Here is a 15,554-nt window from a genome sequence, read left to right as displayed (position 1 = left end):
AACACTGAGATGAATATACAATACTCCACAGTGGCTGAAGCCACAAACACATGTGGTTTATTAAAGCAAAAAGAGAGTCACGCTGATTTTGCACAATGTGTAGCACACACACACATACACATACACATACTGTACACATACACACAATGCTACGTTGACATCCTCCTCTGGAGAATTACAGCCATCATGAGCGTGTTGTTGCGGCCTACTCACTTGTCTAAACATCATTTTGAGAGTCTTGTGCAATGCGGTGTCTTCCTCAAGCTGCTGTAGGTTCATCTTCTCTGCTTGTTTATTCGTTTATGCTTTCAAGTACACTATAACCAGCCCACTCAGGCTCTCTGTCCCACTGTGCTCCTTAAAGGTTTCAAACATGTTGAGCAGAAAGAGGCTCTGCAGTCACAGTGACAGGGATTAACGCTCAGAAACAGCAGAAAGGGCTTGCACACCTCACAAAAGTTTAAAATCAGAAGTCACTGCTGGAGGATCCACCATGAGGATTTCAGTATTTAGCATGACCCAGTATGCACCTATTGTAGGTGTGTTTGGATGTGGTCACTGAGCATGCACACAGGGTGGTGCATAAAACCAGCGATTAATTAAATAAGGTAGATGCAGCCTTTATTATATTATTTATTTGGATGTAAAATTACAGAAAAAAGTGTAAAAAAAAAATGGATGTCACAATTTCTAAGTGCACAAGGGGATGTCTTCAGATCTCTTCTTTTATCAGGCCAATATTAAAAAATCCAAAAAATATTATATTTACAATGAAATGAAGCAGCAGCTAGAGCCAGCAAATGTTTGGAATTGTTCCTCAATACATCACTTAAATGATTAATCATTATAATACTGCTGACAGTTTTTTTATTGACTGTTGAGCTACAGCTGATGATTATTTTCATTATTGATTTTTATGTTAATTATGCTCCAGATTTACTGATTACTGATTTTGTCAATAAAATGTGTGAGAAAAACTGAGAATCTGAGAATCCTCACAGTTTGAAAAGCAGGAACCAGAGAATATTTTGTGATTTTGCCCAAAAAAATGTCTCAAATGATTAATCAATCATTAATGAACCTGAGAATATTAATATTACAGGAACTCAAAGGAGCATTAAAGCTTGTAGTCATCTGTCCCAACCAATGAAGAGACAGAAACAGCTTTGCTGGTGCATGTGTATGCATGTGTGTGCTTCATATCCACTCCTGCTTATTCTGGTTGTTTGCTGAAGCAGTGGATTAATTAGTTTTTGTTTACATGTAGCCCTCCCAAACTCATCCGATATGCATCCCAGCTAATTAGCTGCTACCGCTAAAAGAGGACATCATATTATCATATTAGCTTGTTGGCTAAGCATACTGTATCTACATGTGGATATCACACCCCCAAAATAAACAGGTAGATTAGCTCTAATTCCAGAGGACGACTGCACGTTTTGTAGCACATGCCATCACATGAGTCATCATCTACAGTGTTTATCTATCTAGGACACTTTTTCCTACCCACACACACACACACCGAAAACACACTCTTTACTTCTCCACAATCGCTGTTGCTGTCTTCTCTCCTCCCTCCTGGTCTCTCACTTCTCCCTAACCCTGAGTGAAAGGGGCAGAGAGGGAGTCAAATGGTTGATGTGTGAATGCCAATAAACTGATGTCTCTCACTTTTCCTCCCTGCCCTTGCAATTCCCCGCTGGACACCCTCTTTGCTTGTATAATGGTGCCTGCGATCCCTTTTCCCACTTTCCCATCCACCCTCCTCAAGAGGGAGAAGCATTGAAAGAGCGAGAGATAAGTGAGGGATGGGAGCGCGCTTGCGGAAAAGGGTGGTTTACAGTCAGAGAAAGAGAAAATAAAGAGACAGGCGGGAGTGTGAGATGTGTGTGTTTGATAGCACCTGTATTCGCTTTTCCGCCTCCCTTGTTCCCAGCGGACGCCTGTCACCATGGACTCACTGGACTGTTTTATCGCTCTCCCATGGCTCTCCCCTTCCTCTCCCCCCCCACCTCCATCGGCTCCCTTTTCTCTCTGTTTCTCTATCTCTCCCAGGGTCTTTTAAGATGTGTGTATGTGTGTGTGTGTGTGTGTGTGTGTGTGTGTGGTGTGTGCAAGTCTGAAAATCAGGAGGTGAATTCTTAAGAGCATAAAGGAATGTGAGCTGGAGACAAAATAAGTATTGTTTCACAGAGAGCGATTCATCTACACGAGCCAACTCTTCTCCTTTTGGTAATATTTTTGGATTCATAACTGCTCTGCGCGGCTGGATATGACCCAGCAGACATTATCTGATAAAACGCTAATTTCTTCTCAGACCCCTTAAGCACAAGTTTTCCAACTTAAAGATAAGACTGTTGCTTTAAAGGGAAAAAAAAGGAGAAATGAACCAGGTTTGGGGGTGTGGACACATGGTGATTGCAATCAGCTAATTAGCTTAGCTTGATTTTCAGAACATCTGTGATGGATTTTCTATCACAACATCCTTTTTATAAAGAGAATTTAGAAAGAAAAAAAAAAGAAAAGGTGGTGATGAACATTAAAAAGTAGATTTTGAAAATGTACTTTTTATTTAGTAGCATCTGTGTTCTTGCCTTTGTTATGTCTGCATGGGAATGCTACATTTGCATTGCTAACATTTTTTGTTGTCATGATTTATCAACATGATAAATGAAAAGCCACTGCATTCTCACTGTTGCATCCCACTGACTGCTGTCCTCAGTAGTTATGGTGTAGCAATGTTATTTGCACTATGAATGGATTTGCATTAATTTTCACATTAGCCTTGTTGACTGAAAGGGATGAGAGTGTTAGCATTAGCTTCCTCCATGTGACCTCCGTGTCTCTGCTGCTGCCCCAGGCTATGGTGGAGACGGTGAATAATCTGCTGCAGCCACGAGCCCAGGCAGCGTGGAGGGAGCTGCCCACCAGCGAGCAGCTGCACTCGGCCACCCTGCTCCTCGACACTGTGGAGACTGGGGCTTTTATGTTAGCTGACAACCTCCTCAAGACTGACACTGTGCAGGAGACCACTGACAACATCCGTGAGTACATTTTTTTTTTCTCTTCCTTCCCCATCCTCCAAACTCAGTTGGACCCCGCAACTGTCAAGAAGCTTGTTGAGATGCCCTCAAGCAAGACACTTTACCTCCATTTGCTCTAGTGAAGCCACACAGTGGCCAAGTGTTGTAGGCTGTGGCTGCAAATGGGCATGTCCCAGGTGTTGAATTGCAGGCGTGCAAGGTATGGCTTGGCAGGAACAGTTGCAAGTTGTACGTTTTGTTGACTTTACCTATATACAGTCAAGTAGAGAGATACATTACAGTGTGCACTTATTTTGGCAGTAACGTTGTTCTTAGATTTCAGAGTTTTCGTGCTTTCCTCCTTCTTTTTTTCTACTGATCTTTTAATAACGTAAACCAGCTCAGGCCGCTAAAGATCTAAGAATATGATGTAATATCATAGTAAGAGGCAACGCTGACAGCAGGCATTACTGAACCCACTGCCTCTATGTTTTATAATACAAACCAGAAACAAAGTATCTAACTTCACAGTGCATCAAATATTATCATCTTCCATGTGTGTAATTAAACAATAACACACGTTCTGTACATGTGAGTGGACGTGAGTGGACATGAATGGAAATAGGGCAGAATAATGCTTTTGTTTCACTGCTCAGACGGTTAAGAGAGAAACATATGCCAGATTAGGTCGTAGTTTATCTGAGTAAAACTGAAACAGCACCGGGGCCATGCATATGACTAGCTAAACAACTGCCTGACTGCATATAAAAAAAGGTACAGTAATATGATGCAAGGTAGATTCAATAAGGAAAATAAAATACTTTAATAGTGAAGCAGAGACAACATTAAACTTGCATATTAAAGGAATAGCTCTGATTTTTTTTTTTTTTTTCAGATGTGGTTGTATGAGGTACTTGTCAATGGTCAGTGTATTACCTAAAATTAATGGTGGTCAGCAAGCTCCCAGTTTAAAGAAGCAGGCAGGAGTACTGCCACAGGAGCTAAGCAATGTCCTGCTGTGGATCTGAGGTGGCAGCAAAATGTATTTTAGGCACTTAAAAAAGGCCTACCTAAACGAAAAACAATATCAGTCTAAGTGGACGCTGCATTGAGAATATTTTCACCACTTTACCTTGCCATCAGACAGCCCTTTCCTTTGGCACTCCATTTCTCAACCCTACAACTTCGATATTCCTACACATAAGAGCAGCTTTGCCGCACAGAGTGTTATGCCACAGGTCAGACTGAAACGAAACTTTCAAACTTTTAAAGATTTCAGACAAAGAAATGAAAAAATGCGGCTGGCATCTCTGAAGACAGACAGCAACACTCCACCTGCAAGGCTGAGACAGCTCGGCGTGTGCAGTGAATATTTCTCTCAAGAGGATTATGTAAAACCAGCTGGAGAGCACTGCTGTACCCAATCATTGGGTAAAATAAATACCTACGAATAAATGAAGCAACTTACCAGACAAACAATGTGTGAATCCCTTTTTCTTCATCTTCTGATTTGGAATTTTGTGTTGTAACCAGGTCCCACTCATGGCAGCAGTCGCTCTTTGGGTCTGTGAGCATGCGTTTACAGTTCACAGTTTGCTTGTGCTCTTTCTTGGCCTTTTTTGTTTGTATTTGTTGTCTCCTCCATAAACTGCCGAAAGTCTGACCCCAACAGCTGATCTGTGGTGTAATACAGTGCACACACACAGACACGGTTGCGCTGTATCTTACTGTACAGTGCGTTAGAATAGCAGTAATTCAATATGTTTAATATCTTTACATCATCAAACAGTAGATCTAAACTAATTAGTTATTTAATAATTGCAGGTGTTTCAGGTTTCTCAATTTACAACTTCACTCTCCTCCTCCATGTCAGCCCAAATCACATTACACCTTGCGTGATCATGAGCATCAAGTCCTGATTTGCTACATAGCCTGCCCCATGGTAGAAACAGTACTGCCAAATCTTTACTGATGGATATCACGTCACCCATCCCTACCATATGTAGCATTTTGTGTTTGTATATATGTAGATTTTAGGAACGAGATATTTTTCTGCCAGTAAGAAATTCAGATCGACTGCGCAGTGTAAAATGTTTTCAAATTTCCACGTGTGCAACTCATAAACCCCTCTGTCAAATTAATTAATAACTTGTGTGCATGAATGAACACAACAGAGACAGAACAGAAAGCTGTTATCCCTTAATAAACATTAAAGGGATGTCAAAGATAACAACCTTTTTTTCATGTATCTCAGTCTAAAATCTGAATTAAACGGAGTGTAAAACAGAAGTGGCTCACTCTGATATCTGAAACAACATCCGATTGTATATCAAAATTGTACGATAAAGAGTCACAAGGGCAAATGGAATGAATACAATAACATAACCATAGGAGTTTGAATTGATGAGGTGAGTAATTTCACCACACTTTTGCTGAAACACGGTCTCTCGCCTGCCGCCATTGACTGGGTGATCAATGGGAAAAGAAGAAAAAACTCCAAAAATATAGCTGTGATTGTATTTGCCAGACATGATCAACTACTTGCAAAAATTTCAACATTTTGGTGGCATTCCCAAAGCAACATGTCAGATAGACTAAACATATTTACAGCTGTACGTGACTGTTCTATTACGTAGAGCAGGATTGTAAAGCTGTCAGAGGGAGGTCATGATGAAGAGGTCCAGGTTGTTGTGTGAGAGGTTTTTCAAGGGTCAAATCCACAGAGACACATCATCATCTAACAAAATGCAAGAGGGGGAAAAAACCTGGCCTTGAGGCGTCTAAGGCAGGGATAAATTGTTTGCCAGAGACAATAATTTTTATTTATTTATTTTTCCCGTATTTTCCTCCCTCCGCTTGTAGGCGGAATTGACAAAGCAGAACAAAGCTAGTTATTATGGTGTTGTGCACATCACTTTCCTCTCCTCTCTCTTTCTCCTCCTTCCATCGCTCCTCATCCTCTCCCACTGATCCCCTCATCATTGGGCCATGGAATAAGGCAGAAATACTGAAACATAAAAACCCTGTTTGCCTTTCATGCCGTTAGCTGATGATATACTGTATCTGTGAGCCATCTTTTCATCTGCAGCCAGACCAGCGAGTTGCACTCACTCATGTTTTTCTTGATTATCCCCCTGTTTACTCCCCTTTGGATGTGATATTTCAAAAGTTCCTACAATTCATCTCCCCATTACTGGGATTCACTGGGCTTGTGTAGAACCCAGTAAGAGATGAAAAGTCATGAAGGAGGAGCGGGAGGATGATGAGTAAAGAACAAGACTGCATGCTTGAGGGTGATGGTGGTGGTGGAATGTCAAATGATGCTCTGAGGGTGTTTTTTGTGCTCATCTTCACATCAGTAAGCAATGAAATCATTTAAAGAAACAGTGTTTAACATTTAGCGGTGACGATTGCAACCAGCTGAAACTTCTCCGGGTTAGAACTCCTACAGTGTTCATTGTTCATTACGTTTTTACTGGGAGCTGAATTATCCACAGAGGTCTCTCTCTCTCCAAAACAAATGGACCAAGCAATTAAAACCGGTAAAATCACAGAATAAAGCAGTGTCACTTTAAAAAATAGTGTTTCTCCTACGCTGTTTGGCACATCGCAGACAGGCTGCTCGCCCAGCACCTGCTACGTGTGCTCACCTTTTATCTCTGATAACATACGATCCAGACGTTTGGGTTTTTTTAACAGGTAGACGAATTATCCACAGAGATCTCTCCCTCTCCAAAACAAACAGACCACATGATTTAAACCAGTAAAAACACTGAATAAAGCAGTTTCATGTTCCAAATTAGTGTTTTTCTTACCCAGTTTGGCATGTGGCAGCCGGGTTACTAGCCCAGCACCTGCTAGTGTGTGCTCACCTTTTTTCTGATCCAGACATTCAGGAGGTTTTTACCATGAGCCAAATTATCCACAGAGATCTCTTCCTCTCCAAAACAAATGGACCCAGTGATTTAAACTGGTAAAAACAATGAATAAAGCACTTTCATGTTCCAAATCGGTGTGTCATCAACACTGTTTGGCATGTTGGAGACAGACCGCTGGTCCAGCACCTGCAAAGGATACTCACCTTTTTCCTGATCCAGACATTTAGGAGGTTTTTACCATGAGCCACTTTTTCCGCAGAGATCTCTTCCTCTCCAAAACAAACAGACCCGGTGATTTAAACCGGTAAAAACAATGAATAAAGCAGTTTCACACTCCAAATCAGTGTTTCTATGACACCATTTGGCATATTGGAGTAGGGCCACTAGCCTAGCACCTGCTAATGTGTGAGCACCTTTTTTCTCTGATAACTTAAGATCCAGACTTTCAGAAGGTTTTTACCAGAAGCTGAAATATCCTTAGAGGTCTCTTCCTCTCCCAAACAAACAGGCCTGGGGATTTAAACCGCTAAAAACACAGAATAATGCAGTTTCATGTTAAAAAAAAATTGGTGTTTTGCAATGCTGCTTGTCACAGAGGGGCTCTGAACTACGGTAGCCAATACGAAAACACAAATGGCTATGTCTAGAGCCAGTGTTTCGTTTGTCCGCTCTGGGCTACTGTAGGAACATGGCAGACTCTGTGGACCTGCTCCCTATGTAGATGCAACCCGTTCATTCTAAAGTAACAAAAACACAAGGATACTTATTTTCAGGTGATCATACACTAAAGAAAACATAGTTATTTTATTCCACCTATGACAATAGATCCCCCGAAATCCTACACACTGAACCTGTAAGTCAAGTCAATTTGACCATATTACCCCTTTTTTTCTTATCTCAGACAGACGTTAGACACAGAATCCTGCCACGGTCCCTCCGGCATGACTTTGTCTCCCCTGAATTTAAGCACAGCGGTTCATTCCCAACAACTGCCATCCTACACAATTTCACCTTACGTAATTTCAGACTCGTATCTCCTCCATTTCTTCTCCCTCCACCCCTCCTCCTGAACGCACCACATAAATGTGGTTACATAAACAGCCATCGAGATGTAGGCTAGCACATCTCTCTGAAGAACTTAAAACAGGAAATCATCTTTTTGTGGAAAATTTTGTCTCCGCATCCCTCTCCTTTTTGTGCCGTTAATCTTCCCTCCCAGCTAATCCAGTGGGCAGATCCACCGTGATTATCTCTCCCCTTTATTCATAACCGCCTCTCATCTCTCTCTTCCCATCCTCACTTCCCTCTCTCTCCCCGTCTCCTCCCTCTCTGCTCTCCTCACTGCACTTTTTAAGCCCCCCTTCGTCTTTTTATTTTTTTTTAATTCACAAGTCTTTGAGAGGAGAGTGAGCGACAGGAATAAATTATTTGAATGACACATTTTTAAAGAAGCCACTGCATCTTCTGTAGGTGATATTATTGTGTTAGATTGTTTGTGTGACTGCGCGGCGCGGTATTAGGCAGATGAATAAATGGTGTTATTATTAGAACCAAAACAGTGATTTGAAGGGATAACACAGCGGTAACAGCGTGCGCGTGTGATAACGATAATGAACAAGTGTGTTTCTTAGGAGGAGGATTGTCATGACAAGGATGCTTTAATTAGATTAGACTCAGCGTGTTTTGATACCCCGCCGCTGTGTGTGGGTGTGGATGTGTGTGTACATGTATGTGTGGGTGGGTCGGGTAATGTGTGTGTGTGTACATAGATTGAATGTTTAGTTTGGCTCCTGTGCAAGTAAGGGACACTTAACCAGCGTTTCTTTTGCCAGTATTTGCATATCAGTGTCTGTGTTTATGTCTGCCTGCCTCCATTTCCTCTCGCCCAGACCTTAGCATCTCTTGCCTTTGTGCCCTATCTATTCTACTCTGCGAGAGAACATCTCCTTTCCGCCTGTCGCCACTCTCTTCTCGACGTATCTGCTCGTTCCCCATCTCTCATGCGTGCTTTCTGCTTTACCTCTCTCCACCACTTCTCCCTGACCTCCTCCACTTCCTTTCCCTTTCACCCTCTTCTCCCACTCCACCCCCTCCTCCACTCTCATTTCCACCGAGCACGTCCTTGTGTTGTTTATTTGATCAAGGAGCTGTTTTTCCACCATGAAAGCGGTGTCTAAATCACCAAATCACTCAGAAGCACAAGATAGCGATACAGCAAAGGTATAATTAGTCCTTAATTAGAAACTTTATCTAATACATTACACAGGCGTAATCGGGAATGTGCTAACGAACCTGGATGGTGAAATTAGATTCCCACAATACAAGAGAGAGGCTGGATTAACTACGTCCATGTGTTGGACCAGTTGCCTAGAGACATTATTGCCTTTTTTAGTATAAAAAAAAATCTGAGTTATTTCACTTTGATGCGTGTCAGCCTTTTTTTTCATTTTCTTTGTTTAGAAGAAGCCAGCTTCAGGATTCATGCCTGTGTTCTGCTGTGAAGCACTTAGTGAGAAAACATGGTTATTACAAGAGGCTGCAAAACAAACCTGATGTAACGTGCTATGCTATGACTTGACATTAGGGTGTGTGTTGATGCGTGTGTGTTCCAGAGCTGGAAGTGGCCAGGCTGAGCACGGATGGGAACCTAGCAGACCTGACATTCCCTCAGTCAGAGCTACATGGAAACTCCATCCAGCTGTCAGCCAGCACTCTCAAGCAGCACGGCAGAAACGGTAGAAGAGAAATCTCACATTCTCTCTCACTCTCACTATGAGGTCTATGACCCCTCCCTCTCTATCTCTGTCTAACCCACTTGCAATGTTTTTTTTCCCGCTTGCAGTCTCTCTCTTCTCATATCCACCATTCAGTCATCACGGTTTAACCCAACAATTATCATTAATCAATTAATGTTCCCGCGTGTCCCCTTACAGGTGAGATCAGGATGGCCTTTGTCCTGTACAGGAACTTGGGGGCCTACCTGTCCACGGAGAACGCCAGCGTCAGACTGAGCAGCGAGGCGGTCTACCCTAATTACTCTGTTATCGTCAACTCCCCGGTCATCACAGCATCCATTAACAAGGAGAGCAATAAGGTTTACCTGTCTGAGCCCGTGGTCTTCACTGTCAAACACTTGCAGGTAAAAACGGTGTAAGGTGATGACTTCTAATTTTGTAAACAGTAAAATAATAACTTGCTGTGAGATAATGGGACATAAGCAGAGCTTAGAGGATGAGGCTGAAGTTGTCTGTGTTGCCAAAGCTTGAATTACTTTATTCCATTGTGCCATTGACCTCCACTGCCATCCAAAACTTTTGTAAAACACACAAATGAACCGCTTAGTTGAACTGGGTGACATGTTCCATTATTAGAATGAACATGGGTGCTGTAGTTCATTTTGATTCAGTTTCATGCAGGCTGTTCTGGTGCTATAAATACCCACTGGAGCACCAAGTGTGTGTTAATCCACAGCTGAGAATAGTTCCTAGAAAATGTGCTATTTACTGAGCAATGTTTGCTAAAATCTACAGTGTCTAACTGTCTTTGGAAATTATTTGGCATCTTTGAAAACGGAAACATATATTTGTGAGTCATTTTAAAGATTTTCGTCGTCATTAGGAATGAGTGGGGTTGTTTGTGCCACAGACAGGCTGGAAGTGAGAAAGCACTGAGAAATGGACCAATGCACTGTTGGTTTTGGTCTTTTCATGGGATTTTTTGACAATAAGTCTATAGAACAGAATAACAAAAGCCCTATCCTTAAATAGACTCCAGACTATAGACTGTCTGACTCATAGAAATGAGTGGATTGTGACTGCTGTGGGCTTGACTTACTTGACAATGTAATTCTTATGTCCAAGTACAATTATTGGTCATAGTTTTGTAAAAAAGAAATTGCTTACACAGCTTTGAAAAGAAAATGTTTAATGATATTTCATATATATGATATTTTTGCTTAAAGGCTATATTTGATATTCAGAGCATTAATATTTCAAGGGTGGTATAACTTTACCCGAGGTAGATCAATACACGACCATGTTTTATTCGTAGTAACTTTATGAAATGGATAATTATAACCAAGTATTTTATATGCAGAAAACTACAAAGAAATGATTAAATTGAACAATATATTGACTCACCCCATAGATAATAAAAATGGTAAAACAAGCATGAATTTGCAATAGCTTTGACCTCCAAGCCAAATTTCAGCCTCTTAGGGCAAAAACTGTGGCCGTCAAAGGGCGGGGCAATTTTTGTGGACCAACCAACTGACCAACAGACTGAGCAGGCTACAGAACTGCTGGTCACAGCAACTAAAACCACTCTGGAGAGGGGTCATACTGACGTGATCTCATTAGAGCACTCCCCTGTTGCTTGGATTTTTAATTTCAATTCAAATTCAGAAAGTTCAAATTGGCACTGATTTGCACTCATATCTGCCCAACTTCTCAAAGCAACATGAATATCAATACATGTAGTTGCTATAAACTAAAGCCAGATAAAGAAAGTTGCTTTTACTTAAGGGTAGTAAATGATGGTATGTTGGCACAGCTCAGATCATCACATTGAATAAGAAACTTTGCACAAAAACAATAAAAGTGGTGCAACAAAGCAAAATGTGTCAAGTAAGGAGTAAATGCATTTCATTGCTCAAAATTTCAAAATTGGTCTTACATTGTTTAAACTACACACTCCAAGCTCCACTATAATCTGTACTGTTACTACTTTTAACTTTTATTGACAGACTTTAAAAATTCCTCTTAGTCTTTAGGTTATTGTCATTTTCATTGTCTCCATTCAGTCATTCATTATCCATAACCGCTTATCCTATTAAGGATCGCGGCAGGCTGGAGCCTATCCCAGCTTACATTGGGAGAGGCGAGGTACACCCTGGACAGACTGCCAGACTATTACAGGGCTGACACATATAGAGACACAGACAGACAAACAAACTATTTAGGGCAATTAAGAGTCCTCAATTAACCTAGCCTGCATGTCTTTGGACTGCGGGAGGAAACCAGTGAGCCCAGAGAAAACCCACGCTGACACGGGGAGAACATGCAAACTCCACCTAGAACCATCTTGATGTGTGGCAACGGTGCTAACCACTGCACTACCACCTTTCTCTCTATTCATTCTCTATGTAATTTCCTACAACTTAAAGTGGAGGGGTCCAGTACTGCATTCTGAAAAAGTGCAGGGGACATGTCCCTGGTGTCCCATTGTAAATAACACCATGGAAAAGACATTGTGCAATAATGGGATCCTGAGCAGAGAGTTAAGTCACGCTACCTCTCTCTATGTAGTTATTCGAGCCTCTCTGTTCTTTGATGTTGTGGACTGTCCAGCCCCACATGCATTTCATGTGAATCCCTGTGAGTGTGTCCTACTGGCTAGCTAATCACCGCCGCTCTGTGCTGCGTCAATACGGCTACCCCCCTCAGAGTAACAATATTAGCTCTGTCAGCACTGTTGCTGTGGTTAGCACTGTTTATTGAGGTAGCACCATTAGCTGCTAGCCACCAGCTCAGCCGCCTCCATGTTAAGCACCGTGTGCAGACGATTTCACCTCGGACTCTGGATCATTGATATGCTCTGAGTGCAGCATATACAGCTTCTTTAACAAAACTTGCGAATTGCTTTGACAACACTTGACTTGACTGACGCTGACTTGCCCCAAGTGACATGAGAAGAGCTCTAGTATGAACAATAATTACAGACTGAATTAGAGTATGATTCCACATTGCTCATGAAATTGTGATGCTCAATGCCACACTTTTATGTTGCTCATTCAACAAGCAAATGTTGATCCAGTTGGTGATCCAGCTTGTTGGCAGCACAGAAATCCTCACTGTTTCACTTGCTCATTTTGAGAGTAACTTAACAAACCCAACACACACAAATTCATCAGTTTACACAACACGAGCAGCTCCTACACTTTAGAATATCACACAACAATCACGGACACAGCACTGTCGCCTCCTGCCATCGCTCTATGTTTATTTGTTGCTGCACTCTCGCATTCTGTCCCTTCTGTTTGTTGTTTTGTTGTTGTGTGTGCTTGACTCCCTCTCTGTGTTCCTTCCTCTCCATCCCTTCCTCCAATAATTCCTCCCACCATTTTCTCACTTTCGTTGGCTCTCCCAACACTACATCTTTCTACCTCCCACCTCCCCATGACTAAGTATCCGTTCTCTGCCTTCCCGCTCCCCCACCCCTCCTCCTTTTTGTCCCTTTCTCTCAATTTCTTCCTCCCTGTCTCGGTTTCTCTCTCTCACTCTCTCTCTCCCTCTTCCTCCTCCTCCCGTGCCCCCAGCATTCGGAAGAGAACTTCAATCCCAACTGTTCGTTCTGGAGCTACTCCAAGCGCACCATGACGGGATTCTGGTCTACCCAGGACTGTCGTCTGCTGGCCACCAATCGCACACACACCAGCTGCTCCTGCACACACCTCACCAGCTTTGCAGTGCTCATGGCCCACGTGGAGGTGAAGGTAGGCGTTTATTCTGCGGCGCAGTGCCTGCCAGGCGGGGATGGGCAGGATCAAAGGGTCAGTTGTTCATCATTTGATCAGCATGGGCTGGCAAGGCTGGTCAACAGATTCTAAAAATGGGGGAAGGAAGAAAGAGAGGAAGACCACAACATCTGGAGAATAGATTAGACCACTCCAGACTCTACAGTTCTGAGTAATCATACTTGGCAGGAGAAATTTTACAATTGATTCGTCAAGCCAGATGATGACAATGGGTTGACAAAAAAAAAAAAAAAAAAGCATTTCAGTTCTGGATTGCCAAAACAGATGCATTTTAATCAACTGTATGGACTTACACCAGAGACAAAAGCTGCAGGTCCTGTTTTATTGCAAAAATAATCTTTGACTGATCAGGAAGTGAAAGTGGCTCATTTATTTTGATATCCATGAGCCACTGTGGGCGGCGGATAAAAACCTCATTGTCCCGCTGTATGTGGGATAAGCACTTTTTGTCTCCCTCCTTTTGTTACGTTAAGACCAAGTTCCTTCTCACAAATCGGCTCTTGTAACTCTGGATATTGTGTGACACCCAATCTCTCCCTCTGGGCCAGAGGATGTGTGTTACTTCTAAAGGGGTCATGGTCAGACCTAGCTTGGCAGCCCCTTTGTGAGCACAGTGTGAGGGTTTGAGCAGTAGATCCATCACAGCAGTGCTATGTTGAACATTGCTCTGGCTGCCAGGTTGCAGGACACTGATGGATAGAGCCAGCACACCTGTGCAACGCAGCGTAACGCTGTGGCCCTGAACGCTCAGCGACACACAGCCAGACTCACATCAGTCAGGGGAGAGGAGGGGGATGTGTGTCTGTTCCTACAGTATGTTTCATGTTACAACAATATGACTCATGTATGTTTCTAGCAAACAGAAGCTAAACATAGCTAAACAGTAGTAGCTGTAAACTGCTATAAAATGAGCCACTCAAGCTTGTCTCTCACTTTTTCCTGCACTTCCCACAGAAGGCAGACAGCATGCACGACCTGCTCCTGGACGTCATCACATGGGTGGGGATCCTGTTATCACTGGTGTGCCTGCTTATCTGCATCTTCACCTTTTGCTTCTTCCGTGGACTGCAAAGTGACCGCAATACCATACACAAGAACCTCTGCATCAGCCTCTTCATCGCTGAGTCACTGTTCCTGGTGGGGATCAACAGGGCCGATCAGCCGGTAAGAAGGGCGAGATTTTCAATGTATGTATGTGTGTGTGTGTGTGTGTGTGTGTGTGTGTCTGTGTGTGTGTGCGCACAACATGCTGTGGGCATGCATATTCTTTTGACTGGAAGCTATGGACAGTCCATCAAAACTGGAGGGGATTAAGAAGATAAATGAAAACAAATATTTTTCACAGGCTAATTTCAAAATGTTTTATTCATGCTGTGTTTGGCACAGGCTTGTCATAACTGTCCACTGACCAATAGCACTGATCGTGCTGCATTGTTGGCAGAGTAAGTTGTGAAATATTTACTAACTTGCTGTCAGTGGTTGACCACATTGCAGCGACATGAATAAGAAATAGCAGATTTTTTTGTTACATTCAGCGTTCCCGGAATAAATCTAAAACAGAGAATTTCTCTGAGTGGCTGCTGAACAAACCATGTCCTTGTATTCAAACCAGCCTGGATTGTGCAACGTTTTTCTCATAAAATGTGATGAGAACAAAACAGCAAAAACAGAATTTACTGGCACTGTTTGTACTGCGCATGCTCAGTTTTCCATGCCATGGTAACACTCTATCACAGCTTGCAACATACAGCATAATCACTCTGAAGGGACGGAGTAATCTTTTGTACCAGTGCAGTACAAATCAACACATATATGTAGGTTCAGGAGACCAAGATGTGAAGTTATGTGATAAAGGGGTAATAATTCAGGATCTTGACAAGAACTTACATTATAGTTATGTTTTATGCTTCTTGCCTCCTAATGGTGCTCCTAATGCCATTTGCAAGAATCACAAAAACAACCAATTGGATACCTGTTCTAGTATTACGAGGTGAAATAATCTGGATGTTTGGAAGGAACTTAGAGAGAATTTGTCCTGTAGTTATTGTGTACCTCTTCTACTACTATTACAGGGTACAGTATGAGCATAAAACTGAGCAGAAACCGAGAGGTTTTAGG

The 15,554-nt window shown here is 42.4% G+C and overlaps 1 protein-coding gene across 11 annotated transcripts in view; it reads left to right on the top strand.

Moving 5' to 3' along the window:
• The window catches only part of adgrl3.1 (adhesion G protein-coupled receptor L3.1), a 172,218-nt gene that overhangs the window by 121,981 nt on the left and 34,683 nt on the right, over positions 1–15,554 (top strand). For all 11 annotated transcript variants that reach the window (XM_033624981.2, XM_033624987.2, XM_033624988.2 and 8 more), the window contains 5 exons: positions 2,861–3,044; positions 9,514–9,636; positions 9,835–10,040; positions 13,218–13,394; positions 14,391–14,600. In XM_033624981.2, the coding sequence (XP_033480872.2) occupies positions 2,861–3,044; positions 9,514–9,636; positions 9,835–10,040; positions 13,218–13,394; positions 14,391–14,600 (900 nt within the window). The remainder of the gene's footprint in view (positions 1–2,860; positions 3,045–9,513; positions 9,637–9,834; positions 10,041–13,217; positions 13,395–14,390; positions 14,601–15,554) is intronic.

This window comes from Epinephelus lanceolatus, chromosome 3 (assembly GCF_041903045.1).
Source record: "Epinephelus lanceolatus isolate andai-2023 chromosome 3, ASM4190304v1, whole genome shotgun sequence".
NCBI lineage: Eukaryota > Metazoa > Chordata > Actinopteri > Perciformes > Serranidae > Epinephelus > Epinephelus lanceolatus.
This window is presented reverse-complemented; position numbering and strand designations above follow the sequence as displayed.